Source organism: Epinephelus fuscoguttatus, linkage group LG16 (genome assembly GCF_011397635.1).
Source record: "Epinephelus fuscoguttatus linkage group LG16, E.fuscoguttatus.final_Chr_v1".
NCBI classification, from domain to species: domain Eukaryota; kingdom Metazoa; phylum Chordata; class Actinopteri; order Perciformes; family Serranidae; genus Epinephelus; species Epinephelus fuscoguttatus.
In genome coordinates this window covers 2477501-2491442 of record NC_064767.1, presented here as the reverse complement: position 1 = coordinate 2491442, position 13942 = coordinate 2477501, and the positions used below count along the sequence as shown (strand labels likewise).

The following is a 13942-nucleotide window of genomic DNA, read 5'->3' as shown; positions in this document are numbered from 1 at the left end:
TTTCTCAGAAACAGAATGATTAACAAATACAGGCTTGCTGAAAAATCTTTATTACAACAAAGGAACAAGAAAAGTAAACTATTTGTGCAGGTATGTGTGAGAATGTCTTGCATCTTCAGCAGGTGAGGAAAGCCATCCCACTCCTCCAGTAGGCACTCTGAGAGAGAGAAAGAAAGGGGGATACGTTTTAAAATAACGTCCGCTCTCACTGAATTAGGTGTGTGAAGTTAAAGAAGACATGTTCTGTTTGTGTCCTGCACCCAACTCGATGTGCACATTAGCCATCTTGTGTGTGTACATACTGTGTGTCTGTAGTTGTATCTTCTGATAGCCTCTCTGATGTGACAGGGCTGGATGGCTCCACTGGGAGGCTCCACTGAAGCTGGGCAGCTCTGAAACGTCATGTCATTAGAAAATATACTATGACGTTTTTATCACATTTCGGACGACATGCTATAGTATGACTTTTTTTCATGATTTTGGTCGACATACCACATTTTCTAACATTGTATAGCATGTCGTCCAAAATGTGATATAAACGTCATAGTGTAGTATGTTGTCAAAAATGTCACAATAACGTCATATACACACACACACACACACACCTTTTTGCGTTTCCTCTGTCTTGCTCGGCCGTCCAGACTGCCGTTACCCTGCAGGAGGGGTTTTGAGGAGTGTGAGGAGCCTGGAGTGGAAGGGGGAGTGGCTTCAGGTGAGTCTGGATCCTTCTTTACCTGGTAGAGAGAAAGATGGAGGACAGGTGTTATTGACTCACTTTTGACTGTGGATTTAGTGATTGAAAACAACTGAATGTGATATCATTGCATCTGTGTGTGTGTGTGTGTGTGTGTGTGTGTGTACCTCAGTGGGTGTGTTGTAGTGGATGTAGCTGGCAGAGATCACATGACTGATGGGATTTGATTTTGCAGTCATTTCCTGTTTTACCAACAGAGACAAATCCACGATCTGTAGGAGGAGAATGACAGAAAGATTTTATAACACTGAAAACGTTTTTAAAGACACACAAATAAAGTATGTTGAGACATTAAAGGTTCAGTGTGTCAGATTTAGAGGGATTTAGTGGCATCTAGTGGTGAGGAGTGCACACTGCAACCAGCTGAAACTCTTCTGGCTAGAACTCCTCAGTGTGTATTGTTCAGATGGATTTTACTGGGAGCTGAATTATCTTCAGAGGTCTCTCCCGCTCCAACACATTAATTATATTATATTCCATTTCCCTAAATCCTACAAACTGGATCTTTATCAGGATATCTGTGACATCATGACGCAACATGTTACCTGAGCAACGGTCTCATAGGCCAGGTACGACAGGATCTCCATGGAGATGCTGTTTGGTTTCAGCTCCAAACTGCTGCAGTCGAGCCAGTCCCGAAACTTTGATGCTTTCTTAGCTGGATAACACACACACACACACACACACACACACACACACATTATTTATTGTTACTATTATTATTTGCTTATATCGAAATCCTGAAACTGGGATTATTACAGAGACATAATTAATTCCAATCTTACCAAAGCTGAGCTGTCGACTCTCACAGAACTCAGAGTACTGAGCCTGGTCCATGATTCGAGTCTGACGCTCTAAACGCTGAACACACACACAGACACACACACACACACACACACACACAGACACACAGACACACACACACACACACACACACACATTAAGAATGAATATCATCATCAGTCTTAAATATGAGTTAAATTTACTGTCGTCTACAGTCAAATCAGTGTCGCCAGTTGTCATGAACATTACAGATGCTGCCAACGTCGTGACGACTGCTGACCTCCAACCGCTCCTGTTTGACAGGGTCCACTTCCTGCCGCTCAGCCAATGACAAAAGCTCGCCAGTCTGATCCATCCACACCAGGAAATCCTGAGCTAATCGCTGCCTCCGCTGGTTACTGCCGCCGACGCCACCGGCAGCACCTGACCTGTCTGCAAACACATGACGGAGACATAAAATAAAACAAAAACCAAGTCTCTGTTTCATGATTACATTTTGATAAATCCACTTTTAAAATGTTGTGGATGTGATGATGATGATGATAATGTGTGTGTGTGTGTGTGTGTGTGTGTGTGTGTGTGTGTGTGTGTGTGTGTGTGAGCGAGCATGTACCGACTTCCTGCTGCGGTTCTTCGTCCTCCAGAGTTTTGAGTAGTTTGGATTTATAATCTCTAAACTGGAGATACTTTAACAACCTCGCCACCTTCCTCTGCTCAGAGACATGGAGGCAGACAGGAGAAGAGAGGGAGTAAAGAGGAGAAAAAGAACGTGAGATGAATTAAAATTAAAAGTATTAACCTTTATTCTACAGCTACTTTCCTCCCGTGTTTCTGCACATGCGTGTTTTCCTTTTATTTTTATTATAAACCTATTTTATCAAGAACAAATCAAAATGTTTAGGTAGCTTAAATATTGTACTGTAAACTGAGTTTCTTTCAATAAAACTAATCTTTACAAACAATTTTTTCTTTCCGTGTGTGTTTACCTTGTCCCTCCTCATCAGGAACAGGATGTCCTCAGCTGAAATGACCCTCGACCCACGGAGAGCTGCGCCCTCGCAGGCCTGATGCAGCTGATGAATAAGTGATCAGTTAGATGTGCATCATAGAGCAGAAGTTACACCCATTTTCACAGCAGAATATTTCTAGTTATTTTAAGTTATTGCTATAGTCACTTAGGTAACGTAAGTAAAAGATCAGGTTGCTTTGTGTAACTAGCCTTAAGATTTTCCTTAAAGTCTAAGTTCAGGTTTCCTCAGAATAAAATCAGTTGCACAAAACACCTTTAAGTCTTCTCCTTAAGGTTTCTTTAAAATGTTCAGTAAGGTATTTATGGTTTTCTCCTTGTCTTGGTTTTATACTTAAGGAATCTTTAGACCATTGTACAAAAGACCTTAGCGACCAAAGGTAAAATATAAAACCCAACTCTGTCTTAACTGCAACATCACCAAGTTTATGATGAATGAAAAAAACTAACACACCCTGAGCAGAGTGTTCTGCGTCCAGGAGAACCTGATGGATACACTTCTGATTTTACACTTTAGATTTTGACTGAATTAATTTCGTTTTCTGTTTTCTGGTATTTGTGGATCAGATTAATTTTGCAGTTTGTGCTTTCTATGATTGTGTTCTGCCAGAGGTTTCATCTTTCCTCCTCTGACCAGGCTGGTTTTCTTGTCTTCTTTTCTTCTGCAATTTTTTCCTTATCTATAACTATAACTGTAAAACAACTTAGTGAGACGATAACAGGCATCGCAAGCATCAGTCCGAGCAAACAAACAATTTCAATGGAAACTTTTACTGCTGTAAAATCTCTTTCAACACGGTAAGCGAGTTAATGGTTCTCCTAAACTAAGGAAACATTTTAAGGGATTCTGTGCAACTGTGGAAGTCCTTAAGCTAGGGAGAAATTAAGCCTTAAGTGTCATACTTAAGGACAAAAAACAGTTGCACAAAGCACCGTAAGTTTGCTCCTTAAGTGTGACACATAAGGCATATTTTTCCTTAGCTAAGGAGATTACTTAAGGGTGTTGCACAGAATCTCTTAAAAAGTTTCCTAAGTCAAGGGAAAGACGTTCAGTCATTTACTGCACTGGAAGAGATTTTACAGCAGTAAAACTCTGCTGTTTCCATGGAGACCATTTGTTTACTTGAACGTGTGCTTGTGATAGGCTGCCTGTTATCGTAGCTAAGTATCGTGTCACAGTCGGCCTGATAGTAAAAAAAAATGGCAGAAGAAGAAACGAAAACCAAACAGGTCGGAGGAGGAAACAATCAGACTTCCAGAGGAATTCAATAAAAGAAAGAACAAACTGAAAAGTAAATCTGATCTGAAAATAACAGCAAACATGAAGCAACGAACGTGGGAGGAAACTGCAACGTTTAGACGGGAACTTCACCACGGCGTTCAACAGATGGGTGAGGGCATTTGAAACCCAGTGACTGACATGGCACACCGTTGACTTGTGTACATGAAACACCTCGCCAGTAACTGATTGGAAAGATCAGGGTGCATAAAACTGCAGAGCAATCATTCTGTAACGAGGCTGGAAGAGCACAGCTTTGGAAAATTGAGAGCTCCAACTCCAGGCGTTCGGACAAATCATAAATTGACTTCCTGTCAAATTTATAGTGTAACATCAATCACCCATCATTCAGGGTGTCCATCAGGTTCTCCTGGTCGCAGGACTCTTCTCAGGACGCCTTCATTCCTTCCTCTTTGATCACCATAAACTCAGCCATGTTGCCGTGAACACGTAGTCAGAGGTACCTTGTGTTTTTGTCCTTACTTTGGTTGCTAAGGTCCTCTATTAGTTTACTGAACTTTAAGCAATTCCTTAAGTATAAGGCCAAGATAAGAAGGAAAACTTAAGGAAACCTTGAGGAGGAGGCTTAAGGTGCTTTGTACAACCGGCCCTGTTGTGTCTGTGTACAGCTGAATCTGTATGTAACAGATTTACCATAGTTATGAGCTGTGTGTGCACGATGTCCTCCACCAGAGCTGCCGTCTCGTGCAGCGGCCTGCGAGCGTCTCCCAGAGCAAACCTGACAACACACACACACACACACGCAGATTGTTATTCTCAGTGTCTGACAGCTTATGGAAAGGATCCCTACAGAGATAGAGCTGTTTGATAAAGAGAAAGATCCTTATTGTTTAAGAGCATCCCTGAAGAAGCCATCACCAAACATGCCAGACTCCATTTAATTAGTTAATTTCTGCTCAAACAAAAAGGATCTTACTCTCTAACACAAAGCTCTATCTCTGTAGGGGTCCTTTCATAACGCTGTCAGACACTTACAATAACAATCTGAGCCTGTCAGTGACAAAACATGTGCAACTTTAAAACAGAATAAAAAATAACGACAGAATTAAAGTCACTGTGACAAAATAACAAATATGTTGCCGTCCAAATAAACACAGAGCTTGTGAATGTATATGTACATGTCTGTCTATCTCTTTCTCTACCTGCCTCGTCCTCCACTCTGACCCTCACACACACACACATACACACACACACACACACACACACACACACACACACTGGTGTCAACAGGCCACAATCTGGTCAAACCTCAATTTGCATCCAGAAAAGCCACTTCCACGACGGCAGTCTGACCTAAACCCACATCCTGAAGCTCTTTCCTTCTCTCATTTCTCCTCTTTCTCTCCGTGTCTCCATCTATTCAAACGACACACAGCCCCCCTCGTGGTCTCGCCGCTCCCCCTGCTTATCTGCGCTGCGATTGGCTGTTTGCAGCCATCAGTCACACAGGTGAGTACAGCTTTGGTTTGGGGTTGTGGGCAGGTTGGCCTCAGGTTCGGAGGTTGGCTTCAGGCTGAGCGTTGGTTTTAGGTTTTGGGGTTTAGTTTGGTTTCAGCCTCTCTGACCACCAACACGTCTCTCTGCGGCCCACACACACACATCACAAGGTGAGTACCCCAAAACACACACACACACACACAGACACACACACACACACACACACATCGCATCACAGGTGGCTCGTTTTTAAAAACCCAGAGACAGATCGAGTTTGTGACAGAAGAACAATTACTTGTTTCTTTTCTTTCCTGTGCAGATAAAAAGGTGTAAATGTAGTAAAAATGAAAATATAAGTGTGAATATGTGTGAATTATCTGCTTTGTCATTTGTCTACTTTTTTATCATCTACTCATAATCTCAGAAGATTCATTTCAAACTGACTCTATCTTGTGATAAAAAAAGTACTTTATTTTTTGTTAAACTTTACAATATTTCAGTGTTTCCTCTGCTGCAAAGCAGAACACTATTATTAATTCATCTGATAATTATTTCCTTGATAAATTGTTTGCTCTATAAAATGTCAGAAAATGGTGAAAAATAAATCACAGTTCATAAAGCTCGAGGCGACGTCTTCTCAGTGTCAAAGATATTCAGTTTAATGCAAAGAAATACTGCAAAGTCTTTTAATTAAGAATTAATACTATCTATTTCTTTTCTCAAAAATGTTGATAGATTACAAAAAAATTGATAACAATATTAATTTTCTGATTAATTTTGTGTCGATCGACTCATAGATGTATCACAAATTCATTTCAGCTCTTTCTTTTCATTTGACTGTTTCATTGTTGGTATTCTAGTGGCATTCGCTCTGAATATCAAAAAAAACCCACACACACACAAATGAGCTGTAGGCACAGTAACTTCAGTCTGACGTGAACCACAGGAAATTACAAGAGATTACAAAATCAAAAGGGAGCATCACTTATGTTTTCGATAATGTCTGGATATGAATTTCATTTCATTTAAACGAACATATGTTATTCACACTTCATGGCTCGTACAGGTACCTATCTTTATTGTTGGAGGTTGTTTTAGTATTTCTAACAGTGCCTGACTCAGTGTTGCCTAAACGCGGCATTGTTTTAAATCTGGGTTCAACCATGTAAAGCACTTTGTACCTTTGTTTCAAAAAGTGTCTCATGAATTAGGTTTCTTATTATAATAATAATTATTACTGCAAAATGTGGATATTCATGTCACACAGACTTCATGTTAATGGACTTTATTGTGTACTTGCTGTATTTATTTTTATCATATTCAACAACTTTATTTAACCAGAAAAAAAACTCAAGATTAAAAATCTCTGTTTTCAGAGTGTCCTGGTCGAGACAGGCAGCAACATAAAGTCACAGACGGACTACATAAAAATACAAAATGAAAACATACAGCTCTAAAACACGCAACATAAAACACATAATTTATTCTTTGTGGTAATCTCATTATGTTCACATATGTTATAAGAGAATCATCACAACCAGTGAGTGCAACTTTAAGTCCTTCTGCAGAAGAGTCCACTGATAAGAAGCTGCAGACATAAATACTCAGTACGTTCCCTCGGTACAGACAATAAAAACAACAGACAGCAGAGCCTTTTTATTTACTTTAGCTTCATTTATAAATGCTGTGAGTGTGTGACATGATGTATTAAAATGAAGTGTCGCGGGCTGGTTTAAGACGTTTGTGTCTCTGTTTTATTTCCTGGAGGCAGTTTGGTTTTTGTTGAGTATCGTGAGCTGAAACTTTCTGTCGTCTGTTCAACAGGTTTCTATGGCTTCAAACAGTCTGTTCAGCAGCAGCAGCCCCATGCTGTACTGGGGTGAGTCTGTGTGTGTGTGTGTGTGTGTGTGTGTGTGTGTGTGTGTGTGTGTCTTACATCATGCTCTGCAGCTCTGGGATGAAACTGGTCCTGGAGGCTGGACGGTCTTTTGAACTGGAGGCTGCGGAGCCCGCCATGGGACTGCTCATAACCACAGCCGCCTGACGACATGAAAACAAACAGAGAAATAAACAAACAAACAATAAACAAACAAACTGCATTAAAACTAAAAAATCTAAATCAACTTAAGAAGCTCGATATCACATCACATGAATATATTCTGCACTCTGAGACTCAGATTTAGTAAAATGTTTCAGAGAGGATGGTCGTACAGGATCTGCTGCTGTAGATTAAACTGAAGGAGTTCACATGAGCACAGCCTGAAACATCTACAGCAGTAATATTCAACATTAATGCAGCAAAACACTGACAGGAAACATTTAACTGTAGAATCAATGCTTCTGATACTTTAAGCACATTTTTCTGATAATACTTTCAGACTTTTATTTAAGTTAGTTTTTGAGGTTTTATGAAAGAACTTTTCATTGCAGTGGAGTATTTTCACCATGAGCAAAAAAATAGTAAAAAAATAAATACAAGAAAATTACCTGAAAAAAATTAGCAACAAAACAAAAGTATTTATAAAAAAACAGAAATAAAAATAATAAACTATGACCTACAAAATAATAAAATAATAACTGCATTAAATTAAATAATAAAATAATAAATTAAAATAATAAAAAATTCTGTAACAAATTTAAATATATTGTTATGATAATTATAAATACAGTTTCATGGACTTTTTTCTGAGCCTTTTTTTCTTTTACAATTTTCTAAATCTAATCATTTCTTGCAATTTGCAGGACATGTCTTCTCATTGCCCTTTTTTCCATGTTTTCAAGAGAAATCAAACCAATTTGCTCCAGGTAAAAACAAATGTTTGTGAAGGACGTCTAAACGCAGCACAAGAAAAACTGAAGTCGATCCAGGTTTCAAAAGGTTCAGCAAATATCTCAGACATGAGGCCTGTGGCTGAATATTCATTCGGGTTTAAATAAACAACTTGATCATGTTTCCTGATCTTTGCTCAGCAACAGTTTTGTGTGAAAGGAATTAGAGGCCCGTCCCAAATGTAGGCCTGGTGAGTTCAGTGGTTTAAGCAAATAATAGCCGGGGCTACTAACTGAAGCTTTACAGTATACGTTATATCGGCCTATTGCCAACCCAAAGTTCCTCAACACATTTCACACGCACTCTGGTGTTCACACTTCAGTTTAGGGCCCGGCTGATATGGATTTTTTGGGGCCAATGCCGATTCCGATATTATGGAATAAAAAAATCTGATATATCAGCTGATTTTATGTTTTTCAATTTAAAAAAACCCGAAATACCTGCTTTTGATGTCTTAAATATAGTTCAAACACTCGTTACAAAGATATAAATTGAAGGAAGAACATTTTATTATTTTCAGATACTTTTATTTATGGAACAAGCAGCATATGAACAATTTGAACAAAATTCACTCTGCTGTTGGGTCACTGGGGTGACTGTGGAGCGTCACATGAATTAATAACACAAGGACATTATTTCTAAGTTAACATCGCTGTCAATTATTATTCTCTGTCGATTATTCTCTAATGGCTGTGATCGGCCGATAAATCGGTCAGGCCCTACTTCAGTTGTATATGTGTTCATCATCTTGTGTTTAAATGTTGTTTTAATTTGATTTCCGTTTCTAAACCACTCCATAAATTGACTCTACATTCTGAAACAAATCTTTGTTCTACATTTGTTAATTAACATTACCTGGTTACAGTCTGGTAACAGATGATGTGAACACACCTGAGGGTCACAGTGACCGTTACCGTCCCTTTGTCATTTTCTGATCATTTATTATTGAACTCAAATGTTATATGTGGTCATATGTTTCATGTAGCGGAGCAATGTTTGTGTCACTGACTCTTACTGTGGACTAATTAATGTAATTAACGGCGCAGAACACCTGGACGGCGGAGTGATACATGCAGAGTTAAAAGTCCCAGTGCTGTGTAACACGGAGCACTTCCTGTCCAATCAAACTACCTGTTGTATGATAGTACTTTACTTGTAGTGGAGTATTGTCACAGTGTGGTATCAGTACTTTGACTTCAGTACAGTAACTGAATACTTCTTCCACCGCTGGTTTCATCCAGGTGTACACACAGGTGTCGTATAGTCCGTACTGTAACGTTACGCTCCGCCATTTTTGGGTAATTGACCCCAAACAGAGTCAGTCTGAGCCAAATGACCACACACACACACACACACACACACACACACACACACACACACACACACACACAGAGGGGACAGGTGGTGTGACCGCACTAACTTCCCTTCCGGCAGTGAAATCTGAATGATAATATAGTTCCCTCCTATTCAAACACTGCGGTCAATCACACACAAAGCTCACAAGATGAAAGAGACACACAGACAGGAGGAAGAGGAGGAAGAGGAGGAGGAGGATGAAGAGGAGGATGAAGAGGAGGAGGAAGAACAGAGGGTGAGAACAGTCTAAAATAGATTAAAATAAGCACCTGATTCGCTCCACAAAACGCTGCTGCTGCTCCTGTGGACGTTTACCGAGTTGATTGTTTTGGCGCGGTTTGATGACGTCACAATATAACAAAGCGTGGGAACTTGGTAGTTGTAGTTTTCTGTGCTTTCTGGTTTAAAACGTCCTGAGACGTCTCACCTGTGGTTATTAAACAGCAGAAAGGGAAATTATTATGTTATCACTAATGGAAAAAGTAAATAAATAATATCATTCATTATATTATATTATATTATAAATAAAATAATATAAAATACTATAATGTAATATATATACATATATTACATTATATTATATATAATAATAAATATACACACACACACACACACACATATATTTTACATGATAATATATTATATCATATATAAACTATGATTGAAGTCACACATAGAACATATTAAACTGAAATGATCTAAATCTATTGCTGCTCTTGACGAAACAAGGGAGTTGTTTGCTGAACAAGAAATGTTTTGGAAATGCTTATAAAACAAATACAGACCTTATGATTAAACGTCTACACCATAAAACAGCTCAGTATTGTGTTTTAAAAACATTGTAAATCCTTTTTGAGTTGTGAACAAAAGCCTTCACATCTGTGTCGGGGGGATGCAGGTTAATATTTATTCATTTGTAACCCTCAGTAACAACATGAACTTTTATTCTGATAAAAATAAAGACATTTACGCAGTAAACTGGTGCAGAAAAATTCACCAGTTTGAAGGAAATTAAGTGTTGGATGTTTCAAACGTTTTGGTGGCAGACTCCCTGTTGTATATGTTCCCCCCTCCATGCAATAGCCATTAACACAAGGCATGAACGCAGGTACAGACTCTGTCACCACAGTAATTTGGATTTCAGCAAATTTGAATTTGGTGAATTTATTCAACAAACAAAGGTAAAAAGACAAAATCGTTCCGTCTCTCTGTTGCTCCCTCTCAGAGCCTGTGGTGAAGCGTCGGCCAACACCGTCTCCCGCCAACCGCCAACTGGACGACCAGGAGGTGAGGTCCCTCCACCAGCGCAGCACGGCGCCACCCAGAGGCCTAGTACAGACAGACAGCCCCAACTTCCTGTGCAGCAGCCTGCCGCAGCACTGGAGGTGTAACAAGACCCTGCCGAGAGCCTTCACGGTCAGTAGTGATCTGTCTGTCTGTCTGTCTGTCTGTCTGTCTGGTAATAAAGTTAAAGGTCATCACATGTCATGGGGACACTCGCTCAGCTGACCATATTCTCGTCACATGTCCATGTTTGGTCATGGACTTTCCACGTCCACATATGGCGTCCAAGGTACCCTGGGTGTGTTGGTTGTTGACGTTCTGGGACGCCGTGTCAACTTCAGCCTGTTACATGCATTGTCTGTTTTCAAAATACACTTCTGTTTTCACAGGAAATGTACAGTTTGATACAGTCTCTTTCAAAATAAAAGCATGACGTCGGTACAACACTGCCAACTGATGTTTTTTCCCACGTGGTTGCGTTTAAGACAAAAGAACAGGGCTTGGCTTTATACTCTTGTGGACCCATCCACCACCTCTCCTGCCCGCCCTACTTGGACTTTCGCCACCTCAACTTTTGTTGTCGCCCTGCCAAATTCCCCCTGACACCGCCGGGCACCATTAAACAACATCGTGTATCATGCTGATGTGAAACAACAGCTCTTTTTCTCAGTGTCTGACGCCAGAAGTCACTGACCAAGCGCCAGTTTTCGACGCCCTCAGACTGACACCAGGTTGCTGAGACTCTGTACGATTCCCTTCTGCTCAGGTAAAGGACCAGTCCTAACCTCTCTCCATCCTCCAGGTGGTTGCCGTGGGCAACGACGTGCCAGACGGTGTGGTGGTCACGGTGATGGCCGGCAATGACGACAACTGCAGCGCCGAGCTTCGCAACGCCACAGCGACCATGAAGCAAGGATACGCCCACTTCAACGACCTCCGCTTCATAGGTCGCAGCGGCAGAGGTAGACGGACACAAGTCACGTCTCTATTTGATCGTGTGATGATAAGATTATACGGCAGCTAGGTGCATAACTAGTACCTAGCGTGCCTTAGGGCCCGTCTTAATAGCGTGCACTGGGGCCCGTTGTTATGACCTTACGCCACTGGCTCTATCCTTTGATTCAGCTCCTCCCTAAAAACCATATCTGGTGAGGGGCTGAGGACAGATGATGTCATGTGTTTGAGAGATTGAAAAACTGATTTAAGACAAGCCCCAATAATGTTCCTGTATACGTGTGTGGTTTTTTTCCTCCAGGTAAGAGTTTCACACTCTCCATCAACGTGCTGACCTCGCCACCTCAGATCGCCACCTTACACAGAGCCATCAAGGTCACTGTGGACGGACAGCGGCTGCCAAGACGTCAGTACACACAGAAGAAAATGATATGAAGGGTTCATACAAAGATTTCAGTGTGAGTTACTCTGCTCTGCGTCTCTCTGGACAGGACAGAGACAGAAGGAGGTGAAGTCAGGAGTGTTCAGGTCGTCCTGCAGCAGCTCTGCATCCTCAGGTCGTTTGTTTATATCCTCAGTTATTAATTAAAATAATAACTTGTCGTAAAGACGGGCCACGACTGATATTACCACTGAACAAACTCCATCAGCTGAAGAAGACCATGTGATGCAGTCAAAAGTTCTGGACCTTGAATTAATTCTTTTATGTCCTGTATCATCTCGTGTCTCTCTGCAGACTGTCGATCCTTCACCTCCTCTCTGTGGACCAATGAGCCGCCGTTCCTGGGTCAGGTGACCTCTCTGACCTCCTCCTTCACCCCAGGTCCCAGAATGCACCACCTGCCTCCTCTCTCCTACTCCGCCCAGCCGACACCGTACAGTTCATACCTGTCCTCTCCTCCTCCTCCCCCTCCGCTGAGCCACAATGGTCCCTTCCAAGCAGGCAGCTTCTACTACGGACCGAACCAACCGCTCCAAAACATGGGGGAAGACCGCAGTGTCGTCACAGCGCTGACCAATTATATTGAAGGGGCGTGTCTTTCTATAAGAGGGGAGGAGCCTGTCTGGAGGCCTTATTGATAGCTGGATGTTTTATACATCATCTGAAAATAAAATATTTTACGAGTTTTGGGAATTTTTTACTTTGTTTTTGGCTCTGAAACCCACCTGTGAAAATACATCTTTACACTTTAACTTTGTTTGCAGTGATTATGATGCTCTTATTTATTACTTTGTCATGAAAACGTGTATTTATTAGGGTTTTATTTGTTGTATTTATCTAGGCTACTATACCAACCCTATCTTTTGTCATTTGATTTGATATATTTATTTTATTTTAATTTATTTATATATTAATTTTAAATACCACAGCCCTACCACTGCATTTGTGCTAATTCTTGCCAGCCATATCTTTTGATATTCATTATTTCCGCATTTCCAGGAATAAAAGTCGAGTAAAGAAATACTACATCCATTTATTATAATTTTTTGTTGCATGAAAACACTGAAAATATTTTATTTTAAATATAATTTCTTAATAATGTTAATATTAAAAATTTAAAAAATAAAAAACTTAACTTATTTTATGCCTTTATCTTTAATACACAGTTCCCTCATTTTATTTTTTCATTAATTATGTATTATAATAATTATTTATTTAAATGTATTATTTTATTATTTATGATAATTGTTTTACGATTTTAATGTATGTTTTTTTAAGCACTTAAGCCCCTCATTTTATTTATGTTGCATAAAAACAGTACAGTTGAAAGATATATTATAATGATTATTTTTTTTAATTGTTTAGAATCGCGTAATTCAATTCCACATTTACAGGAATAAAAGCCTAGAAAAGAAATACTAAATCCATTTACTGTATTCTTTGTTGCATAAACACCCTTAATAATATTTATTATTTAAAAAAATATTAGAATTCATTTTACTTATTCTATGCTTTCATTTTTATACACAGTTCCTTTATTTTATTTTATTTTTAAACACCTAAGCCCTTCATTTTATTTATGTTGAATAAACACAGTAAATTTGAAAGATATCTTATTTTGTTTGATTGTTATAATTATAATAATAATTAGTATTATTACATAAATGTATAAATATTCTCCACACATGTATTTTGCCTATAATGGATCAATTTAAAAGTATGTACTCTAATGTAGTAGTAAAGTTTAATAATGAGATGTATTGAAGGAGAAAATG

At 39.5% G+C, this 13942-nt stretch overlaps 2 protein-coding genes across 2 annotated transcripts; one reads left to right on the top strand and one right to left on the bottom strand.

The window, feature by feature from the left end:
- Positions 1 to 34: 34 nt before the first annotated feature.
- Positions 35 to 9817, bottom strand: supt3h (SPT3 homolog, SAGA and STAGA complex component). The gene is made up of 12 exons (XM_049600418.1): positions 9757 to 9817; positions 7238 to 7341; positions 4498 to 4582; positions 2524 to 2610; positions 2151 to 2247; positions 1818 to 1969; positions 1540 to 1615; positions 1300 to 1412; positions 862 to 966; positions 606 to 734; positions 303 to 392; positions 35 to 157 (listed from the first exon to the last, which is right to left on the bottom strand). The coding sequence occupies exons 2-12, from the start codon at positions 7327 to 7329 to the stop codon at positions 116 to 118; spliced, it is 1068 nt and encodes a 355-aa protein (XP_049456375.1). The 5' UTR covers positions 7330 to 7341; positions 9757 to 9817; the 3' UTR covers positions 35 to 115.
- Positions 4831 to 12805, top strand: LOC125903469 (runt-related transcription factor 3-like). Its single transcript, XM_049600419.1, has 7 exons — positions 4831 to 5313; positions 7126 to 7180; positions 10713 to 10903; positions 11574 to 11733; positions 12027 to 12131; positions 12217 to 12282; positions 12462 to 12805. The coding sequence occupies exons 2-7, from the start codon at positions 7132 to 7134 to the stop codon at positions 12803 to 12805; spliced, it is 915 nt and encodes a 304-aa protein (XP_049456376.1). The 5' UTR covers positions 4831 to 5313; positions 7126 to 7131.
- Positions 12806 to 13942: the final 1137 nt, after the last annotated feature.